The 22,340-nt window shown below is 42.8% G+C and overlaps 2 protein-coding genes across 3 annotated transcripts; one reads left to right on the top strand and one right to left on the bottom strand.

Moving 5' to 3' along the window:
- The first annotated feature begins 240 nt into the window (after window positions 1-240).
- Window positions 241-5,418, top strand: LOC139559492 (uncharacterized). Its single transcript, XM_071375537.1, has 5 exons — window positions 241-1,253; window positions 1,836-2,041; window positions 2,410-2,730; window positions 2,831-2,897; window positions 3,088-5,418. Exons 1-5 carry the CDS (start codon window positions 599-601, stop codon window positions 4,656-4,658), a joined length of 2,820 nt encoding a protein of 939 aa, XP_071231638.1. The 5' UTR covers window positions 241-598; the 3' UTR covers window positions 4,659-5,418.
- Window positions 5,419-11,548: 6,130 nt separating this feature from the next.
- On the bottom strand, window positions 11,549-21,888 carry LOC139559491 (annexin A13-like). Of its 2 annotated transcripts, none has more exons than XM_071375535.1 (11): window positions 21,386-21,888; window positions 20,445-20,520; window positions 19,787-19,881; window positions 19,094-19,264; window positions 18,717-18,750; window positions 16,694-16,773; window positions 16,146-16,214; window positions 15,741-15,842; window positions 15,260-15,335; window positions 14,004-14,116; window positions 11,549-13,107 (listed from the first exon to the last, which is right to left on the bottom strand). In XM_071375535.1, exons 1-11 carry the CDS (start codon window positions 21,398-21,400, stop codon window positions 12,988-12,990), a joined length of 951 nt encoding a protein of 316 aa, XP_071231636.1. In that variant the 5' UTR covers window positions 21,401-21,888; the 3' UTR covers window positions 11,549-12,987. The 2 variants fall into 2 exon arrangements, with proteins under 2 accessions (XP_071231636.1, XP_071231637.1); XM_071375536.1 differs by having other exon boundaries at window positions 19,094-19,261; window positions 21,386-21,849.
- Between the last annotated feature and the right edge of the window lie 452 nt (window positions 21,889-22,340).

The following is a 22,340-nucleotide window of genomic DNA, read 5'->3' as shown; positions in this document are numbered from 1 at the left end:
TGTATGGTGACTATTTCCAATTACTGAAGAGGGAAAAAAGGATATTTTTAACACAGACCCATAATTTGTCCCCAGGGAGTGAGCAATGCATGATAAATGAACCTCCGATTCCCTTGAAGTCTGAGAAAAATATGTAGATGAAGTATTTGAAATATCTACCACATGCATAGCATCAATAGAAATGAGTGACTCGGCACAGTGGTATGTCCGGGAAAGCTATGGGTTAATTTAAGACGGAAAGGAAACCTGTTGCCAATTAAGTGCACGAAATGCCACATGTTGCCTAGACACATCTTCAGATCGGCTAGAAAGATCAGTACATACCATATCCACTCAGGGAGAGAAAGGCTGGCAGTTCATTCATTTGAAAAGGCTTCACTCACTCCAAAAGGCTACATTAATTGAGAAGGTGTGGATGATCTAAAAACACACTTTCCTTCGCGGGGGAAACGCTAACGAGGATTTAAAACGCGAAGTGAACCAGGCAGCTTATTCCTCTGGATTCCCGGAATGCGTAAAAGCACCTGATGGGGTGCACAATAAAATAGGCACAATTCTACGTTGGCTTAATTAACTCTTCTTCTACATCGTGGATAATATGAAAATGACTATCATAACTCCATTGTTTCTGCTCTGCTTGACATTGTTGGTCAACACAGCCGAGAGTGTGGCAGAGATATGCAGGGGGACGCACTGTTTCAGCTCAGAGGACTGGACCAGACCTTGCACAGGGGCGCATTGCCAGCGGCGAACGGACGCAGCACCACAACACGTAAACCCCGTAATGCAAGACAGGCAAGCGTTTGTTAAGCCCCTTTACCAGGATGCCCATACTAACCCTCAGACCAGAAGGTCACAGGTACCATACACTATCATTCAACCACATCGTGGTGGTACAGCCACAAGCAACACGCAGAAGGAAAACCCAAGGTCCATTACCGCGGAGGTGTACCACCCCGGGTGCAAAGGAGGGAATTGTCAAGCTTCCCAGCCGCGACCGACGAGAACTGAGAGTGTCCCCCGGGAATGCAAAGGGAATGTATGTAAACTGCCGCTTAGGATGCGACCCAAGCCGAAGCCTCAACCGTGCATTGGCGACAGCTGTGTCACTGGTGGTGGCGAAGACCCGAGAGGGCAACAGCCCCCCCTGGTTCATGACAGAGCGGCGCAATTTCTTGGAGAATTTCCGGAGTTTGGATCAGAACGTGGTTCATCGCCTCTGGGAATACAGTTGACATGCGACATCAAACCAGGTTTAGCACGTGACCGTTTGACATACAGATTTTTCTACACTTCATTTTAAAAAGATCATGCTCCCAAAGTAATTAATAGTTTAGCTAGCAATTAATGTTAGTAGAAAAATATATTAATTTCAGTTTACACCCATGAGAGTTGAAATGTACTCTGAGTGAATGCAACAATAACTAGTTGGTCAGTGTTACTGAACTATTTACAGAGGTACAGAAACTCTGTGAAAACGTTATAAAGATAGTTGTAGTGTGGGATAATTTATACTTTAAGTGTTAAATGTAACACAATTAGAGTTAATTTAACACTTGCAATTTTGCAATATAAATGAGGTAAAATAGAGAAGGTATTAAACAACGGTGTATAGTTTCCTAGAATATATGAGTCTAGCAGGATTTACCACCAATTTATCACTGCAACCTCAGAACAATTGAGTTTAATAATTCAGTCTGAAAGGTATTTTTGTATGCCGTTCGAATATAATCCCAACAAATTGATTTCACTATGTAAATTATCAATGTGATGAGTATTTGTGCATGTGGGTGAACACATGTATCCCTAGCTACCCTGTCCTCCCTCCGACACAGGCAACAATGAGGTGCCCTCGGAGGACACCCTGGTGCTGCAGCTGCGTCTGGCCAAGGGCCAGGAGAAGCTTGTGGAGGCGCTGAAGGGCCAGCAGGAAGAGATCAGGGAGCTGCAGAGCAGACTGAGCCAACAGCAGGGGACGCTGGTCAGCCAGCAGAGAGAGATCCTGGAGGAGCAGAGCAGACTGAGCCAACAGATGGACCAGGTCTGGAACCACGTCTGGAACATTGTGGTTTCCCTTTGCTGGAGGGAAGCTTTAATAGACATGATGCAAAGCTTTGCTGTTGCCCGGCAACTTCAATATGACACATAACATCTGCTGTGTTTATAATAATAGACCACTGGAAGGTTTAATTAATTACTTTTGAGCAACATTTTGGTCAATAAACCTTTAATAAAGTCAACCTAAAACCATGAAATAAAACAAACAAACAAAACTGTTATTGCAGGTCTCTGATGAAGGAGCTTGCTCTGATGAAGGAGCTTCCTCCGAAACGCGCCCACATTATTGAAAGTTGCCATCCTGAACCTTCTTTCAGCAAACCAGTAAATGTGTGTTTGGTCTCATCTCAGGTCAAGGCCCAGTATGGCCTACTCCTAGAGAATGTCAAGCAGATGTCCTTCCAGGGCATGCAGGAAGAGCTAGAGAGCCACATGGTGGCCCTCAGGGGCCAGGCCAGGGCCCACCACACCCAGGCCTACGCTGTGCACAAGGTGGACATGGAGGCCAGAGTGATGGATGTAGACCTCCCCGTGTTGGCCTGCGGCTCCTGTGGAGCGGAGGAGTACTGCGACTTCAGGACAGGTCGGCCGCAATGTGAGAGGTGCACCATCTGTCCAGCGGGCTTCTTCCTGGTGTCCCAGTGCTCCATCCATGCTGACAGGATATGCCAGGTGAGGCTATATAAGCTTGAATATTCTAAATGTAGATGCACAAACACACCCATTCAGGAGTTTTATTATATTTTATGAATCATTATTTATATATTTACAGGACAGAGATGAATGCCTTGAAGTAGCAAACCTGTGTGCAGAACAGAAGAAATGTCTAAACACTCCAGGTAAGAAGGGTTTAAACTGTTTGGTGAAAAACTCCTACTGTATCATTGTTAACCTATTCCCAAATAGTAAAAAAAAAAAAAATGCTACATATAACAATTCCTCATCCACTCACTCTATAGTTAGAAATGTACTACTTGTGTGTGTGTGAGAGGGTTAACTTCTGTCCTCCACTGTTTCTATGTGAACCAGGTGGATTCAGGTGCCAGGGCTTGTCGGACAGAGAGGCCAGCACAGGCTTGTGTGGACATGCCTACTTCTACAACTCAGAAATGGAGGAGTGTCAGGCCTGTCAGGAGTGTGAGGTGGAGCAAGTGGCCACACCCTGCACCTTCACGAGTGACACAGTCTGCTCCACCCCGTCCACTACTGACAGCAGCAGGCTATCCCTGTCCTGGGCTGGGGATGTGACCCTGCCTCCTGCCAAGAGCCACGCCCCTGGTCACGCCTTCCCCAACCTGCAGCTCCATATCCAGGGGCGGGGCGACAGCAATCTGCTGGCCACCGAAGACGGCCATCTGGTGCTACGACAGCACGGCCTTGTGTGGGCAGACGAGAACTTGGCCCTGAGCCACGGATGCCGCAGTTTCGTCCAGGTGTGTCTGCAGCTTAACACCAGTGACCTGGCCGAGGGGCGGGACCTTAGTGGGGTCAGGGTGGAGCAGCGGGAAGTAAAGTCCCTCCAGAGTGCCAGTGTCAGTGGGGTGGCAGAAGTTGCTCCAGGAAGTATGCTTTCCCTGATCCTCAGGAGTGCCAGCCACCATTGCAACCACACAAGCGATGGCCTGCAACTCCATGACCCATCTGTGACCCCTCTCAGTCTCTTCTGGCTGTCCCATGACACCGGGGCCGTTGCCATGACGGCACAGGCAGTGTCATCGGCGCACTACCACACCAACTACCGGCCCACCTTCAAGACCACGTCCACCTCTGACCCGTACGTTGTGGGGCTGACTCACGATGGGCGTGGAGTGCGCTTCACCGAAAATGGCACAGTGCGCTTTGTGTTCCAACAGGCGCTCTACTCCATGGGCCAGGCGTGCGTGACGGAAGGCTTTCACCTGCTGGCCTACATCAACCACAATGGGAGCAGCATGGAGCTGGCTCGAACATTTAAGACTGGTGTCCACTACCGCGACACGTCCATCTCCCTGTCGGCTGCCACCAGGGTCGGCCCCGGCGATACTCTGGGCTTTGAGATCCTCTCCCCGGGGCAGTGCAACATTCGCTACTTCGGTGACGACTCCGGCATCAGCGCCCTCAGTTTGGTGTGGGTCCCCACTGCCATCTCCTCCGCCCTCTCCGCCTCTGTGGCACGCACAGGCTTGCCCTCCGGAGCGGTGCGCAACAAGCCCCTGTATTTCCGTCAGGTGAGCCCCCACATGCCGCAGGTGCAGGTCGGGCTTCCAGGGAAGGGTCGCGCTGAACGAGGACGTGAGTTTGTCTTCACGGAGAGCGGGACAGCCAGCTTAGCACTGGACCTGAAGCTGATCCACTCCTGCAACCCGGTTAAAATCACCCTGCTCCGACATAGAGGCGAGGGGGCAGGGGAGGAGGGCAAGCCAGTGCCCCTGGCCCAGCAATTCGGGGGCCAGATGCCAGAAGGCAGTGGGTGGGCAAGTGTGGGGCTGCGGGCCTCCTTCCAGGTCCACAATGGCACGGCGGTTTTTGTCACATTGGACTGCGTGCGAGGACGCATCAATCAGATCAGTCATCAGGCAGGGAGCGGCGTCTCCATACTGTGGGTGGCAGCATATCACTAGTCTAGAAACACCAAACTAACAATACCTAGCTCACCTGAAGCAGGGTTTACCGAATGTTTTAATTCTTCAATTAGCCTTTGAACAACAAAATTGGCAAATTTTAGCATGGTTTACGTCATGTATAAAAAGTACCCTTACCTATACTTACTTAACAAACACCAAAGGATGGTTTTGGTGGGTAGCGGGGAGAATATTTAAGCTTTATGGTCTTTTATGCATATTCTATACTGTATTTCGATATTATAAGGATGCTAGAATTAGCATTGTTGTTCAACAATTCTTGGTATGAACCTTCTTTCATGTTGACATTTGCTGGGCGCATATTTTGTCTGTCTTGTATTTACAGTATATAATTGAGTTACTGCATTGACGCCAGAGCTTTATAGAAGACACTTAACATTCTTTTGCTTTCATCAAGGATAATTTTGCAGGGCTGGTTTTACTCTGAAGTGTGTTAAGAACATATGTTTTAGGTTAGCCGCCATTTTCTAAATGTGAGTGTCCGCTGCATGCCTTAGTTAATGACCATTTTCAGGAGACCCAGAAAGGGTTTGTACACTCGTGTGGAGGTCCACTTGTGTTAGACCAGTCACAAAGAAGTGTGCATTAGCACGGGGTTTAGAATTAGTTCTGTAGACAGTGACATTAGACAGTGACTTCCTACATCCACTATTTAGACCAGCAATTATGCCACCAGCCAAAGTGCCAGTCTTTAATGCCGTAATGCATACTTTGTAAATATTAAAACAGAAAACACTGATTATGACACCAAACCTCATACTTATTAAGTCACCTGCATTGTTTGCTGTTTGGGGTTTTAGGTTGGGTTTCTGTACAGCACTTTGAGATATCAGCTGATGTAATAAGGGCTATATAAATACATTTGATTTGATTTAAACAGTCACTGCTTTAAAACGCACAAGACTGTAGGCTATATATTTTAATAATGGTTGAAAGTTTGTTATATATTTACGCATTAATGCCCGAGGGGGTGTGGCATATGGCCAATATACCACAGCTAAGGGCTGTTCTTGGATACAAAACTTCAAGGTGCCTTATTGCTATTATAAACTGGTTCCCAACATAAATAGAACAGTAAACAAGTATTTTTGCATCATACCCATGGTATAATGTCTCATATATAATTATACACACACAGGTGAATAAAATGCTGTTTCAGCCAATCAGCATCCAGGACCCAAGCTACCCGGTTTATAATATGTATTATAACACGCTATTATCTACGTTTTCAGAGGATAATGTCATTCCCAGTACAGCATAATGTGTAAATGTTACTACAAGCTGCCATGCTATATGTCCCTAACCCTAATTCTAACGTAATCATAAAGACAGACAATCTGTAATACCGTATACCTTTGTAATCACATGTAAAGACCTGCGTTGTCATGAGAGATATGTCTGTCCTTATGGCTTGAATTAAACCCAGGTGTTGCCGGCAAAAAAACAAAAAGACACAGATGTTTTGCATTGCAGATCAAAAGACACAGCAGGTCTTTTACATTGAATTTAAACAGTTAAAATGGCATTCGAAAGGGGTTAACAGTTTTCCAGTTATAACCTCTCCTTTCTCAGAATGTTTCCAATGTCTTGGCTAAAGATCAATACATACAATACTCATCATATGAAATTCAATTCAACAGAGCAGGGCACACAATGTGTGAAAACGTCACCCTATTCAGAGCACGTTATAGTGTTATCTATAGTTTTATATTGCTGCAGACTAGGAATGATTCAATAACTCATGGTCCTAGTGAAGCCAATGAGCTCGTCTGTGCATGTCATGAGATGTGATCTGTTGCTATATATAAAAAGGACCAAAAACCTGCAGACTCACCCACATGAAAAAAAATACTACAGTTTACTATAGAATACTACAGCACTTATAGAATTGTGCAGTAAACTGTAGAATACACTACACATTGTAGTATACCTCGACCATATGTAGTACTTACTATAGGATATTGTAGTATACTGCAGAATACTATAGTAAATACTACAGTATACTACAGACCACAAAAGCACTATAATACACACTACAGCGTGGGACTCCAACCCTGTTCCTGGAGAGCTACCCTCCTGTAAGTTTTCACTCCAACCCCAGTTGTAACTAACCTGATTCTTATCAACTAGCTAATTATTTGAGGGTTGGGGTTGGAGTGAAAACCTAAAACTACAGGACTGTAAGCTCTCCAGGAAAAGGATTGGAGAGCCCTATACTGCATTATTTAATTTGCATATACCCTGCCCATTCCCCTCCCTTATCCCAATGTTTGCCACCCGTACAGTAAGTGACAAAACTACATGCCAAGTATCGACAATATATCGTGTTCCCTACAGGTGAAAGAAAAGAGCATAAGTTCTGAACTGTCCATTCAGACCTCAGTCCTACCTACTTACAGGTTATTGAAAATATAATTTGTATTTATTTTGTTCAGTAGGTTTCCTCAAAGGCAAAGCCACCATTGCTGGCAAAGATTTTTTTAAACCCCACTATAGTAAATACTACAGTCATGTCCACAAAAACACTACAGTATATACTACAGTCTGCAAAAACACTACAGTATATACTACAGTCCACAAAAACACTACAGTATATACTACAGTCTGCAAAAACACTACAGTATATACTACAGTAAATACAGGCCGCAAAAACACTACAGTATATACTACAGTAAATACAGGCCGCAAAAACACTACAGTATATACTACAGTAAATACAGGCCGCAAAAACACTACAGTATATACTACAGTAAATACAGGCCGCAAAAACACTACAGTATATACTACAGTAAATACAGGCCGCAAAAACACTACAGTATATACAATAGTATATAATAGTTCTTACTACAGTATTTATACTATAGTAAACTGTAAATACAGTCTTATCCGCAAAACTACACTAAGCACTACCGTATTCACTGTAGTGTTTTTGCGGACTTTAGTGAATACTACACTATTTAACTATAGAATACTATAGTATTTTTTTCACATGGGCAGCAGCTTTTCAGGAACAGAGGTGCCTATTTCTACTTTAAAAGGCTTATAAAATGGCACAGGTATTAGTAAAGGGCATGAAACGGGGAGGTACTATTTTAACTTAGTTCGTTTCCCGTTGCAAAACGTTTCACTACAGTGTTCCCTACTGAACAGGACTCAGTTACTTTACATTGATATACGTTTTGCTCATCATATTGAGATCAACAATGTTGATGCTAATGGTAAGTAACTATGATAATATACAAAAAAAATCCCCTTACCATTTATTTAGCTATTTGCATTACCTTTAAAATCCCAAGTACAGTAGTTGAAAAAAGCAACGCCTCTCCTTACCTCTTATGTATACTTGTATTCCAATATGTCATTTTTTTTGTTGGGGGGGGCAATCGTATTGGATCGGAATTATGTTTGTCACAGACTATTCCACAAGGTCAAAAAGGGACAGAATTCAAAGAGCATGTCATCATGGGAGAAATCAAAACCACTCCACTTATGACTGGTGAGTTATAGCTATGATTTAAAATAAAGAAAAAGGTCAAAGTCCTTAACCTAGTGCTGGCCCCTGTCTGGGGACCAAGCCGGCCTCTCACGTTAGCGCTTTAACCACAGGTTAATGCCAGTGTCCAGTGTTTCCAGATTTCTATGAAATATGACCTAGAATTAATCACAATACGTGTACAACTGTTTTCCTTCCAATTTTTTTTGCAATTAGGTAAAAAAAACAATTTTCTGTGTTGGAAAGGGTGTGGGCGTACCCCCAACAACAGAAAGGGTGTGGGCGTACCCCCAACAACAGAAAGGGTGTGGGCGTACCCCCAACAACAGAAAGGGTGTGGGCGTACCCCCAACAACAGAAAGGGTGTGGGCGTACCCCCAACAACAGAAAGGGTGTGGGCGTACCCCCAACAACAGAAAGGGTGTGGGCGTACCCCCAACAACAGAAAGGGTGTGGGCGTACCCCCAACAACAGAAAGGGTGTGGGCGTACCCCCAACAACAGAAAGGGTGTGGGCGTACCCCCAACAACAGAAAGGGTGTGGGCGTACCCCCAACAACAGAAAGGGTGTGGGCGTACCCCCAACAACAGAAAGGGTGTGGGCGTACCCCCAACAACAGAAAGGGTGTGGGCGTACCCCAACAAAAAGGTGTGGGCGTACCCCAACAGAAAGGTGTGGGCGTACCCCAACAGAAAGGTGTGGGCGTACCCCCAACAGAAAGGTGTGGGCGTACCCCCAACAGAAAGGTGTGGGCGTACCCCCAACAGAAAGGTGTGGGCGTACCCCCAACAGAAAGGTGTGGGCGTACCCCAACAGAAAGGTGTGGGCGTACCCCAACAGAAAGGTGTGTTTGAGATCCAGGTTTGAGGTTGAGTTTTGAAGTGTCCCCCCCCCCCCTCCAATTGATGCTTTGGCCACAAAGTATAAGTATGGGATGAGTAAACATTATTTGGGTATGCGTTACCATAATATTTACTTTTAAAAAGTTACATTTTCACTGCCCAGTTACTTTCAAGGTAGAGTCAGCGATGCACAAAGTTAACAGCAATATTTGGGTCAATTTCCCCAACAATTAAGAGCATTGAAACGCAAGGCTAAACTTCACTATTTCTGGTCCCGCAGCTATGACGTAGTTATTGAAGTGCACATGTGCTGATACTATGAGAGAATTATAGTGCATCGTTTCGCTCATCTGTAAGATCTGCGGTGCTACTCGTGGCAATGTCATATCGCGGAGTTAGTTTAAAATGACAGTTTTCTTATTTGAAGTTTAAAAAAAAAGATGGTGACTAAATGAAGATGGTTCACTCAGGCCATTTACCGTTGGGGAAAAAAAGGCCAGTTCCAGTCTGCTTTGGTTCTCCCATAGACACCAATGCAATAGCAGCTGGGTCTGGTCTGCTAAGTTCATTTACTAATGTAGCCAGAAAAAAAATTAAGACGTGGAGTCTCTCGCTTCCTCTTCAGTCTCTGGTTCACCGTTAAATTACACTTACCTAAGATGGTGTTGAATCACCCGGAACGTTAAGTGCGCTAGATCATTATTTAGCTAGGTCCAGCATCACCCAGTTAGCATGGGTGCTGCATGCAATGCTAGTGGTAATGGCGAGCACAGCTAGCTGTGTTTTCAAAACCAGAAAAATTTCCTTCAGACCATTTCAACAATATACACAGCCACACCATGTTTTCAGACTGTGTGTGGAACTGGTGAGACTATCACACAATGATTTTTTGGCAGGCGGGCAGAGTGAAAAGGCAATCAGGAAATGCTTCACAATTTAAATATCGTCAACTTTTACACATATAATAGCAAGTACAGTATATTACAGATATACGATGTCAGTTACTTTGAGGGACATGCTTTTTTTAATGCTTTTGAGACCACAACTTCCACTACCATTGCTAGCCCAGGAGATGCTGGACCAAAAAAAACCTGCCTGCATGGAAGGATGACACTACTCGCCTAAGGTGGGAGACTTCACTTAAAAGGAAACTATCCCTTTAACAGAAGGTGGGTTTTCCATTGACGTCAATGCAAACATTGACGTTATGCTCATATCTCTAATTAGGATTCGGTCCTTGGGGAGTATCACACGTGGCCTTCACAGCAGACGGGCCGGGGAGAAAGTGTGGTATCCACATGTTTCACAGACAGAAGACCAACTGCAAATAGGAGATTGACACAATCACAAGAGTTCTCAAAAGCAGACAATCACCCATCAGATCACAATAACAGTGTCCCACTGACAAACAGTCCCAGCGGGTGAGAGGGAGACAGAACTACACCCGAGAGAAACTAAGAGAAGAGAAAAATAGGAGGGGTAGACAGAGCGAAAAGTAGAGACAGAAGGAGAGAGCGCTACCTCCTGTGGAAGGATACAGTAGCCCTCTAGGTGATGCTGCACCATCTGGAAGGAGTTTGGGCTTGTTTGGGAGGCATCTCAGGCAAGCTTTTTCCTCAGTTTCCCTGTTAACTCTGTATATTCCTCAAGATAAAAGGCTTAACCATATGATTTTCCTGAATGGCCATAGAAAAACATGTAATAAATCAATTACGAAGTGTACCTTCCGAAAACATAGTCGTTGAAGAGGTAGGTCAAGACATCCGAGTCTTATTCCACCCCCCCCAACCCAATTAAAAAAACTTTGAGGAAAACATTTTTACTTAGAACTTTGACATGTGGTTGTCTCACTTAGCCATCTTAAGATGAAAGCGCTAACTAAGTCACTCTGGAAAAGAGCATCTGCTAAATGACTAAAATGTACCTAAGTGTTCTTAATGTGTATTATGACATGGGAGTGTATCCAACAATGTACTCAACATTAAACAGTATTCAAATGTACTGCACTAAACATTATGCTTTCCTTTGCAGTCCAGCCATCTGTGGCTTTATTTATTTCTCTTCCAGAGACACAGTCAAAGAAAGCATATCTTTCAGATAAGGACTTACTATATTGGGGGGGGGGGGGGGGGGGGGGGGAGAAGCTGAGAAGCTGAGTGGGCTAAATTGAACTGAATCTTGTCAATGTAACAAACAGTACCTTGCATTCCCCCCTTAATAGTATAGTTGGCACGACAACATTGGACGTGCAGTTTGGTTATTGGGTAACAGATCTATAGTGCCATCTAGAGGTTAAAATTGAAACTGGGCATAGATACCAAGGCAATAACTGCTCTGCATATTAATACTCCTCATTTCCACTGAACTTTTGGCAACGCCCACAGGGGGGAAAAAAGCCTGTTTTACAGTTTAAAGTAATTGTGACCACCCCAAAAATTGTATCAGTAGTACTGAACACATTTCAATCTCATTAAATGCAATTTCACTTTTATGAGGTTGACAAAAAAAGTAAATAAACACAGCAACATGCATTGTTCGGTTTAATATAGCTATGCTTTATTTATATTTTACAGTAACCACAAATCTTTGGCCATGTTCAGGATAACATTCATCCAAAATGCAAGTCGTTGACATTGACCTAGTTGTCATCAATACCGTTCTCTGACACCTGTATAGCCGACACAACAGAAGCCTACTCTCACTACAAGATAGAGGTATTTTTGATATACCATTTTAGGAGGTTATGTAATATTATTCATTACCATACAGTAGTTGACTTTAATTCTACATGCTTATGATTGTACTTGAAGCCTTACGATTAATTAGCATATTTCCTTTAAATGATTAAATACTACAATCAATGCTATGGTGCATTCCTTCCATAATATATTAATTTTTAGAGCCCCATTGCTCTCTAAAAGCATTAACATCCACTGCAATGCACATCTTTATATCAACTAGTTAGATTGGTTACTACTGCTGTTTTCCATCAAGTTTTATTAGAAAAAAAAAAGAATTGTCAATCAAAATGTAAATATTTCAAAAGAGAAGGCTTTGATCTAAAAAGGTGATCTATAAACACCAGTCACAGGTGAACTTCTTTTCCTACAGGTTAAACATCCTAAAATGATGGGATAGAAATTCTAAACCAGATATATGTTTTGATCTCTTCTCGATTCAAAATGGAGCCATGTCGGGATCCTGTATGTACCGGAAAGCTTCCAATGAGATTACTTGGAGCAGCAGAAAGAAAATAAGAATGGCATATCTTAAGGCTAGTCAAGGCATCTATGTGGTAGACACAGTAAACGTTCCAATTTGTAAGTCGCTCTGGATAAGAGCGTCTGCTAAATGACTTAAATGTAAATGTATGAACTAATGCTACAGCCAACATCAACCGTCAGCCACAAACAAGAAAGGAATAAGAGCATGGGGATGCTGAGGAGTATTTTTACTCAACAAATACAGGAGTAGTAAAGGGCAAGTTCACTAATTTTGTAAAAAATAAAAAAAGCATTTAAAGTGTTTTTTCCCCCCAAGGGGTTCTGCAGCACCCTCAGCACCCCTACTTCCTGTGGCTTTGAATAAGAGGGAAAGTAAGTAAAAAAGTGACAAAATAATAAGTTGGTTCGTTTACTGTATGTAAGAGCCTAACTGAGGAATGTGTAATAAACATAGTTTATCAATATAATGGTTAAGTATATAGTTCAGGTCTAGGGCATAATTCATTATCCAGTATACGACCCAGGCTACCTGGCAGTCTTCTGCTCATAACTCGATGTAGAAGTTAGTGACGTTTTTTTTGTCTGTGTTAGTAACATGACGGTGTGGTTGGTTTTTGGTCCATGCTGCAGTCAGAGCCGGAGAGGAGGAAGAGGATATGAGAGAGGTAGAAGAATAAGAAGACAGGTGTTTTAGGAGTGGAACTGTCAAAGGAAAAGAAGAGGAACAGAAAGAGAGAAAAACAGGGGTCTTAGTGCAGGATCTCCAGTAGGAGACGTTTGAAGTCTCCTCCACACTCAGAGCTCAGAGCTTCTTTCAGAGGAACATCATACTTCTCCAGGTACATCTCCTTAATGGTCTCCAGGTCAAACTGTTGGAAACACAAACATTTACATGATCTTCTGGTTCTATAATTATCCTCGTATGACTTTGATATGTTCTTATTCAGGGCAAGTAGTAGTAGTAGTATTCGTGGGTTGCACCTCTGTCCAGACATCGTTATAAACAGGGCACCAGTATGGGTCGTATGAAGGCCACTGGTGCCTAGTAATTCTGAACGAAAGACTTGGAAATGAAATGATATTGCTCAAGAAATAATGAAAAGGAAATGTCCTCAAATTTACTTTAGAGAGATGGCCATTAGTTTTTGTTATTTTACAAACTTTGCTAGCTATCATTGCTAACGTTAGCTAGCTAAAATTCAGTGCCGTCCCCCAAATCTTAGCTAGCTAAAGTTACACTGCATCTAAAGCCAATCTGGCGACGTCACAATAAAGATTTTCCCCTTTTGAAAAATGTCATCGTGTTTCCAAGCCACAGTAATGCACTTTAGACTCAATCTTTTTCAGTTGGGCATCAGTCCTAAAACATTGAAAACAATATTGTGAAGAAACGTACAACCCATGAATAGAGCTAATAAAAGTTAAATAACTTTCAAATTATTTGACAAAAACATGGTCCACAGAATCAATCCGTTGCTCAAGAAATAATTATAAAAACGGTGACAGTTTCCTTATTACAGTAAGCAAAATATATATATTTTTTTTTAGCAACAGTGATTCCTGAGCAAGGTGGCGTCATTTGCTCAAGCAACAATTGTGGCACCACCGTCCATCATACGCCCTACACAACACCGTTAGGAAAATGAGAGGGGAAGAAACAAAATGAAAGGCATTGCCTAACAGGACAAAAGCTTTAGAAAACACATTGGTGATACTAAACCCCCTTAAAGAGTAGTATTCTGTGTCTCATGCATTGATGTCATACCTCTGAGCGACCAACGATGATGCGGATGAGCGTGTCTTCGTCGGTGCCCGCCCCTTTCATTGCGGCGTTCAGGCGACGGGCAAAATAGAGCTGAGGGTTTTTGGCACACCGCACTGTAGAGAAAGACGTGCATGCAGATACACAGATGAATACTTCCCTTTGTGCCTCACGAAGCACTGAGTGGAGGGGCATTTAAGTCCAACTCCAGCATTGGGTTCAATGTCATGTCAACCCAGTCAAAAAACAGAAAATGCCACAGTTCTGTTTTCATTTGATGAATGAAAGTTTAATTCCTCATTTTGGAGTCTACCCACTATGCTATCGTCTCATGAGGATGTCATGATTACTCCTTCAGACACTTGGTGAAGTCGTTTGCTTTACGTCACAGCCAAGTTAGTTAGCTATATTGAACAAAAATATAAAAACATAACATGCAACAATTTCACTTTTAACAGTCCATAAGAAAATCAGTCAATTTAAATAAATTCATTAGGCCTTAATCTATAGATTTCACATGACTGGAAGGGGCACAGTGTGTGTGTATAGGCCCACCCACAGGGGATCAAGGCCGAGCTAATCAGAATTTGTTTTCCCCCACAAAAGGGCTTTATTTATAGACAGATATACTCCTCAATTTCATCAACTGTCTGGGTGGCTGGTCTCAAACGATCCCGCAGGTGAAGAAGCCGGATGTGGAGGTCCTGGGCTGGTTACACATTTACGTCGTTTTAGCAGACTCTTATCCAGAGCGACTTACAGGAACAATAAGGGCACGTCGACAGATTTTTCACCTAGTCAGGTCAGAGACTGAAACCAGCAACCTTTCCATTACTGACCCAACGCTCTTAAACCACTAGGCTACCTGCCGCCCTTAAACCACTAGGCTACCTGCCGCCCTTAAACCACTAGGCTACCTGCCGCCCTTAAACCACTAGGCTACCTGCCGCCCTTAAACCACTAGGCTACCTGCCGCCCCTACACATTGTCTGCAGTTGTGAGGCCGTACTGCCAAATCCTCGAAAACAATGTTGGAGGTGGCTTATGGTAGAGAAATTGATGGATTATCTTGGCAAAGGAGAAATGCTCATGAACAGGGATGTAAACAAAGGAGAAATAAGCTTTTTGTGCATTATGGAAAATTTCTGGGATCTTTTATTTCGGCGCACAAAACCAACCCTTTACATGTTGTGTTTATATTTTTGTTCAGTGTATTTAACTTAGAGGTAGTTATAGCAACCATGTAAAACGTGACATACCCAGGGTGATGTAACACTCCTTCAAGGTCCCAGTGGCTTCGTTGTCAATGGCATCCAGGATCTCTGTCCCAGAGAGCTGGACAGAACAGGACAGTGAACACATAATCAAGATGGTGATCCATTTGTCCATGTTCATACTGAGTACAAAACATAACTGACAACTGCCAGGCAATTTCCCCAAGTACTTAGAAGTGCTTCCATGTAAATGGCAAATGGTTTTATTTCTTTCTTATTTTTAAAAAGTGGGGCAGTCCCACTCCTCACGCATTTCTTGTTTATTGGATTGGACAGATCGAGGAAAGAGCAGTGGGACAGATCTGCAGCAGTATATGTGGGCTGGAGGCAGCGGCTTACGCCACTGGACCAACCAGGTAATAACGTTTATTTTCTTACACTGTTGACTATTATTGTCAATTCAGAGCGTTGACAGAGTTCATCACCCCCCCCCCCCAGTGGCAAATAGCAGGTGTACTGTACATACCTGCTCATAGATCTTGAAGGTGGCCTGAAGCTGCAGGTAGTTCCTGTGTGTCAGAATGTAACTGAAGGTGGACTCGTCCGTTCCAAAACGACCCTCTCCTGCCTGACATCCACAAACAAAGACACTCTTCATCAAGACCATAATACACACACCAGCAGAAAGCACAGGGATAGTCAAAATCAGTGTCTCGAGATCCACACGCACAACTTGGATTTTTGCATAAATCACACATTGATGTCAATGGCAGATTTACTCTAAAGAAATTAGTTCCTCAACTGCTATTTGTTGTTGCACAACAGGGATGAAGTCTTACCTTTACCTTCATACTGATTCCTAGAGCATCATGAGGGGTTGATAGTAACAGACAAAAGGAAGAGCCTGGTACTGTACATAGTGAGAGCTCACCTCAAACATAGCAGTCGCATCCTGCTCGGCCAGTCCCTCGTCCACCTCGAAGCCCTCATCTCGGTTAGCCTATCAGGGTAGAGGTAGAGAGAAGGGGGTGTGGGGGTAAAGAACAGATGCAAAGGGGGACAAAGAAAGGACGGAGAGCGACCGAGTAAGAGAGTGAAAGAGCAGGTCTGGGAGGAATCAACCCATCACGCGAAGGTATGACGTGAGTCAAAGCGGCATTTGGGAAGGTTTCCCAAACCAAAATGTATTTTCCTGTTTCCCATTTACGTCTATTAACTTTCATACCTAGCAGTCATTCTTATCCAAATCAATTTACATGGTCATTGTGATAGGATTGAAGGGGATATGAGTTATGTACCTTTTAGTGCAGGGGAAGTGGGAAGGGGGTGGTGAAAGAGTGGGCACAAGGCCCACAGACTGGCCTCCCAAAGGGGAACAACTCCAGTTGATGTCTTGTTTCGCCTTGTCACGTGATCAATTGGTGCAAAATGTGTATATTTGACACAGGTACTTTAAGCATAGAATATCACCCTGTCTACCTGCAGAAGAGATATCAGGAGGTTCTTGACATCTCCACTGGTGTCATCCTCAATGTCAGCCACAAGGTCACATTCGTTCACTGAAGGGTAAACAAATGGGTCTCACTGTAGAGGTCAAAGGTCATTCCAGATGTACAGTACCAGTCAAAAGTTCTGACACCTACTCATTCAAGGGTTTTTCTCTATTTTTACATTGTAGAATAGTGAAGACATCAAAACTATGAAGTAACACATGGAATCATGTAGTAAATCAACAAAGTGTTAAACAAAAAAATATATTTTTTATTTGAGATTCTTCAAAGTAGCCAACCTTTGCCTTGACAGCTTGGCACACCCTTGGCATTCTCTCAACCAGCTTCATGAGGTAGTCACCTGGAATGCTTTTCAATTAACAGGTGTGCCATGTTAAAAGTTAATTTGTGAAATTTCTTTTCTTATTAATGCATTTGAGCCAATCTGTTGTGTTGTGACAAAGTAGGTGTAGTATACAGAAGATAGCCCTATTTGGTAAAAGACCAAGTCCATATTATGTCAAGAACAGTGCAAATAAGCAAAGAGAAACGACAGTCCATCATTACTTTAATACATGAAGGTCAGTCAATACTGAATTTTTTTAACTTTCTTCAAGTGCAGTCGCAAAAACCTTCATGCGCTATGAAACTGGCTCTCATGAGGACCGCCACAGGACCAGAAAACTCAGCGTTACCTCTGCTGCAGAGGATAAGTTCTTTAGAGTTACCAGCCTCAGAAATTGCAGGCCAAATAAATGCTTCAGAGTTGAAGTAACAGACACATCAACTGTTCAGAGGAGACTCCGTGAATCAGGCCTTCATGGTCAAATTGCTGCAAAGAAACCACTACTAAAGGACACCAATAATAAGATACTTTCTTGGGCCAAGAAACAGGAGCAATGACATTAGACCGGTGGAAATCTGTCCTTTGGTCTGATGAGTCCAAATTTGAGATTTTCCCACCGTGTCTTTGTGAGATGCAGAGTAGACAAGCGGATGACCTCCGCATGTGTGGTTCCCACCGTGAAGCATGGAGGAGGTGGTGTGATGGTGCTTTGCTGGTGACACGGTCTGATTTATTTAGAATTCAGGGCACACTTAACCAGCATGGCAAACATAGCGATACACCATCCCATCTGGTTTTTGCTTAGTGGGACTATCATTTGTAAAAGGACAATGTCCCAACATACCTCCAGGCTGTGTAAGGGCTATTTGACCAAGAAGGAGCACTGCATCAGATGACTTGGCCTCCAGTCACCACACATCAACCCAATTGAGATGGTTTGGGATGAGTAGGACATCATAGTGAAGGAAAAGCAGCCAACAAGTGCTCAACATATGTGGGAACTCCAAGACTGTTGGAAAATCATTCCAGGTGAAGCTGGTTGAGAGAATGCCAAGAGTGTGCAAAACTGTCATCAAGGCAAAGGGTGGCTACTTTGAAGAATCTAAAATATATTAGGATTTGTTTAACACTTGTTTGGTTACTACATGATTCCATAGTGTTGATGTCTTCACTATTATTCTACAATGTAGAAAAAAGTAAAAATAAAGAAAAAACACAATTTCAGATGTGTTAGGAAAACAAAGTAGCAACAAATGAAGACAAAAGTTCACAAAACCAAATAATGGGATGTCAAAAATGCAATACTATGAAAGGACAGCAATTTGAGAAGAAAGTGAATTCAATATCACAACAGCATGGAATGTATCAATAATTCCCCTGACAGACATTGGGTCAGCATATTGTTTTTAAGGGGGTAAACAGTGTCACGTTTCATCGACAGTTTGGAGATTATCCAAAAGCTCCAACATTACTCTAAAATGAATTTATGATGTCATGTCTAAATCTCCACCAGGGAACGAGAGAGGAAAACGTGACTGATTCCACTGTGATTCATCGTAGTGACTCACACATAACAAATACAAGAACACTGGTTGCGTGTGGGTTGACTGACCATATTCTGAACCATAAAATGTGTTCTTATGAAGTCCTGGCTAATAATACTTACCCTGGGCATACGCCTCCTGGCAAGTCAGGATCTCCTGTTGGGAGAGAGTCAGGGAATAACAAGAGACATTCTGCTTTAGCATTTCTGTTTTCATTCACTAAATAATATACATAATAATAATATGTTCCGTCTAAAAAAAGTCAGTTCGACAGGTAACGATCTGTTGAACAGCATTGGGACAGGTAACGATCTGTTGAACAGCATTGGGACAGGTAAAATGGATCTGTTGAACAGCATTGTTTGCAGGAATGTACACACATGATAATGACAGAGTGCAGATTTGAGCATGACAGTCCAAATCAATGCTAGTTCGGACAATAAACCCAAACCTTTATTCAAGAAGGAGACACAATTGGCTTAATGGTCAAGTAACACACTTGATTGGTGCTGGTGCACAGGATCTCCACCAGAACGGCCTCGTCGGTGCCCGCCCCTTTCATGGCCTTCCTCAGCTCCTTGGCAGAGTAGATGTGGGGCGGATCTAGCATGGCCACGATGGCCATCTCAAAACTACCAGTCAGCTCCTTCTTCAACACCTCCTCCAACTCCTTAGTATGGACAATACATAGAACAGACAGCCTCAAAAGACTTTCCTCGTGCAAACACTGTGGTATAGTGGTAACACACCTGCTGCTGTCACATGTCTGCCTCCCCACCAGAGACCAGGGTTCAATCCCTGCATCCTCCCGTCTCCCCTCTATTTCCATACTGTCTAGATAGTATAAACGTATGAAAGGACAGTGGAATTCCACTCTCGTTTAAACAAGAAAGTTCTGACCTCGATTCCTATTTCAAGGAGGCAGAAATATAGGAGGGGAAATTCTGTACAATGGCATCACCATCCATTTTAATGATATGTATTTTCTTTTACACATGTTAGTATTTCCATCGCTCATTCACAGTGCTAACTCATCATTCGGGACATCCATCTTGTGCTCCAAAAAGTATTTCTCCCCTACAACTCAAATGAAGTATGCTAAAGTCGTAAAGCAAACAGTTGGACTCTGCATTTCACATAAAAACGTCTTAATGTGTTGACTTCCTGAGTCTACGGATGACAAACGACTCACGTCGTCATACTTCTCGAAGTATGCGTGCTTGATTTCCAAGCGCTGTGCTGATGAACGATTGGCCAGGATCTCAATGATGGCCTCCTCATCCGTCCCTGGTGGAGAGGAATCAGAAAGACACTTAAAAACAAACAAGGTTGCAAACAGTTGATCTGCGGATGCTCAAAACTATCCATTTATGGAGGGTCAATAAATCAACTGTATCTTGTCCTACTATCATTGTATAATCCGTTGATCCGTTCATTGTATAATCCATCGCTGCATAATTGACTCAATGGTAGATACATGGTGATTAGGTCACTTTATTTCTGATCAGATGGGATGACGTCATGCATCCATCTGTGATGTGCAAGTAAAAACATCCATGACCCTATGCAAGGGACTACGGACAATAATGACAAGTTCCTGTACTAATCCTCAGTACTGCTGGTCTACATTCTGCCCCTTCTAATCAGGAACTGATTCAGACCTAGGCTGGGACAATCGCTCTGGCCAATCACTGACATTGATTAATCAATTCATTAGGGAGACAAGAAAAACGACCGTACTGTCGACCTCAAGGCTCGGATTTGAGAAACCTATAGCCTTGGGCCTAGATTAATGCTTGAATGGAATATTGTGATTGAACGGGAATATATATATGAGTCCATACACTTACCCAAACCTTTGCAGGATTTGCGAATGGCCTTGATATCAGCCACGACATCAAAATCCTCATAGGGGGTAACAGTTGGCTATGGGAAAACATTCAGAATCAGGACCCCAATGACACCAATATAACATATGACATACAAAAATATGCTTTCCCATGATGTCATATCTGTCTCAAATAATCATAGGTCTATGCCACATAATTCAGCCTAAAACGAAAGTCTTTTCGGTATAGATCATGTGAGAAATACTTTTTCCTTCATGGTTGAGTACAGTAGACTAGATTCCCCTCCGTTCCTAGTCTAGCAAAGGGTGCAGTCTCTGTGCGCTGAGTCATGGGGCAATTGCATATTGCTACAAAGCTACTTAGGCGTCAGCCTCCCTTCCTCTTCCTCGCTCAGCCTCCCCAAAGACAATGCAACCTTATTGATCATTGAGTGTGGAGCATTTCTGAGAAATTCCAGAGAGAAGCAGCCTACTCAAGCTGCCAACGCTCCTAACACTCATTTGATATACAGTCGGTTGACATATGAATGGTCCTGCTGCATAACATACATTTATAACAGGCTATGACAAACAGTAGGCTATTTATGGATAAATTATGCTCCCCTCATACACAAATCATATATGAAGACTACCCATTTGCATACATTTTCGAAGAACGGACATTTTAAAGCTTTAAAATGATTTGATAACCAAAAGCAATGTGATGGGCCATTTAGCTGAATTCTTCTTACATTCTAACATAATATAAATAACTATATCTTTGACACGTAGATCAGTCGAGTGGTACCTAGACGCATTTAAAATGAGCGTTGCAGCCTACTCATTCGTTTACTTTCCGGCTACACTGTCCAGTAGCATCAAATAGGCTACTAGGCCTAGAAAGTCAACAAAAGCTGATAACGCACTTATTAAAAAGAAAATTGTCCAAAACTTGACACTCACTTGGACGTTGCCCATGTTGAAACTCTTGTTTTCAAATCCAGCGAAGATGATGTACAGTGTCGGGTCAGTCAATGTCCTCCTCGCTAGTCACCCTTGAAGAAGTCGATTCTGCACACGAAGGACCAGCCCTGCCAGCATAGTTGACGTCACCAGCGTTTATCAATTTAGCAGGCTAATTACGACACTGCTGAAAGCGTTTAGTGATCATCCTATCTAGCGACTTAACTTCAATAATTTCGGTTTGTGTTCTATGATTTATTAAATTAAAAGCATTAATTTAAACTGTATAGACAGTGTTTAACATAAGAAGAATAGGCTACTACTTTTATATGGAATTGAAATCAACTAAACCATAAATGGTGTTAAGAATGAACAAAAATTCAGGATATAGGACAAGACTTGAACGCAACACTTCACTACAGTAGTTGCCTTGAACGCTGTTCCCTACTAACTCAACTAGCATTGCTGCAACACATTGCTAATCAGCCTCAACACCTGTCCTCACTCTCCTTAATCACCACTGCCACCCTACTTAAACCTGGTCAAACTAACGTCCCTCCTCTGTGTTCTGTAATGCATGTCACTGTGTGTTACTGGCCTGATCGAGTTTTGCAGGACCTCTTCTGTCTAGCATCTCTTAGGTTTCTCCAAGGATGTTGGCTTCATCTGGTCCAATTCTCATTCCCTTCCTGAATCCTTCTGACATCCATTACATTTCTTCAAATAAATATTCTAAACCCGTTTCAATGTCTGGTCCTTAAACTTGTCAAATCAAAAATAATCACAGCTGAATTGGATTTAAATTACATTTCATAATGTGCTTTCAGGTTACTCCGGACAGACTAGAATCTATATAATCTATTTTCAGACTATGGCATTATTTGGAATGTTTCATGAGCAGAAATGTTCCATATGCACAAGAAAAGCTTATTTCTCTTAAATGTTGTGCACATAT

The sequence above is a fragment of the Salvelinus alpinus genome, chromosome 30 (genome assembly GCF_045679555.1).
Source record: "Salvelinus alpinus chromosome 30, SLU_Salpinus.1, whole genome shotgun sequence".
Taxonomy (NCBI): domain Eukaryota; kingdom Metazoa; phylum Chordata; class Actinopteri; order Salmoniformes; family Salmonidae; genus Salvelinus; species Salvelinus alpinus.
Note: the sequence above shows the minus strand (reverse complement) of the source record. Positions and strands in the feature narration are given on the sequence as shown.

Coding starts and splice junctions, on each gene's coding strand:
- LOC139559492 (XM_071375537.1), top strand. CDS start 599: ATGAAAATGACTATCATAACTCCATTGTTTCTGCTCTGCTTGACATTG. Junction 2,731..2,830: donor ATGCTGACAGGATATGCCAG/GTGAGGCTATAT, acceptor ATATATTTACAG/GACAGAGATGAATGCCTTGA. Junction 2,898..3,087: donor GAAATGTCTAAACACTCCAG/GTAAGAAGGGTT, acceptor TATGTGAACCAG/GTGGATTCAGGTGCCAGGGC.
- LOC139559491 (XM_071375535.1), bottom strand. Junction 19,882..20,444: donor CAAATCCTGCAAAGGTTTGG/GTAAGTGTATGG, acceptor CCTCTCCACCAG/GGACGGATGAGGAGGCCATC. Junction 16,774..18,716: donor CCAGGAGGCGTATGCCCAGG/GTAAGTATTATT, acceptor TTTACCCTTCAG/TGAACGAATGTGACCTTGTG.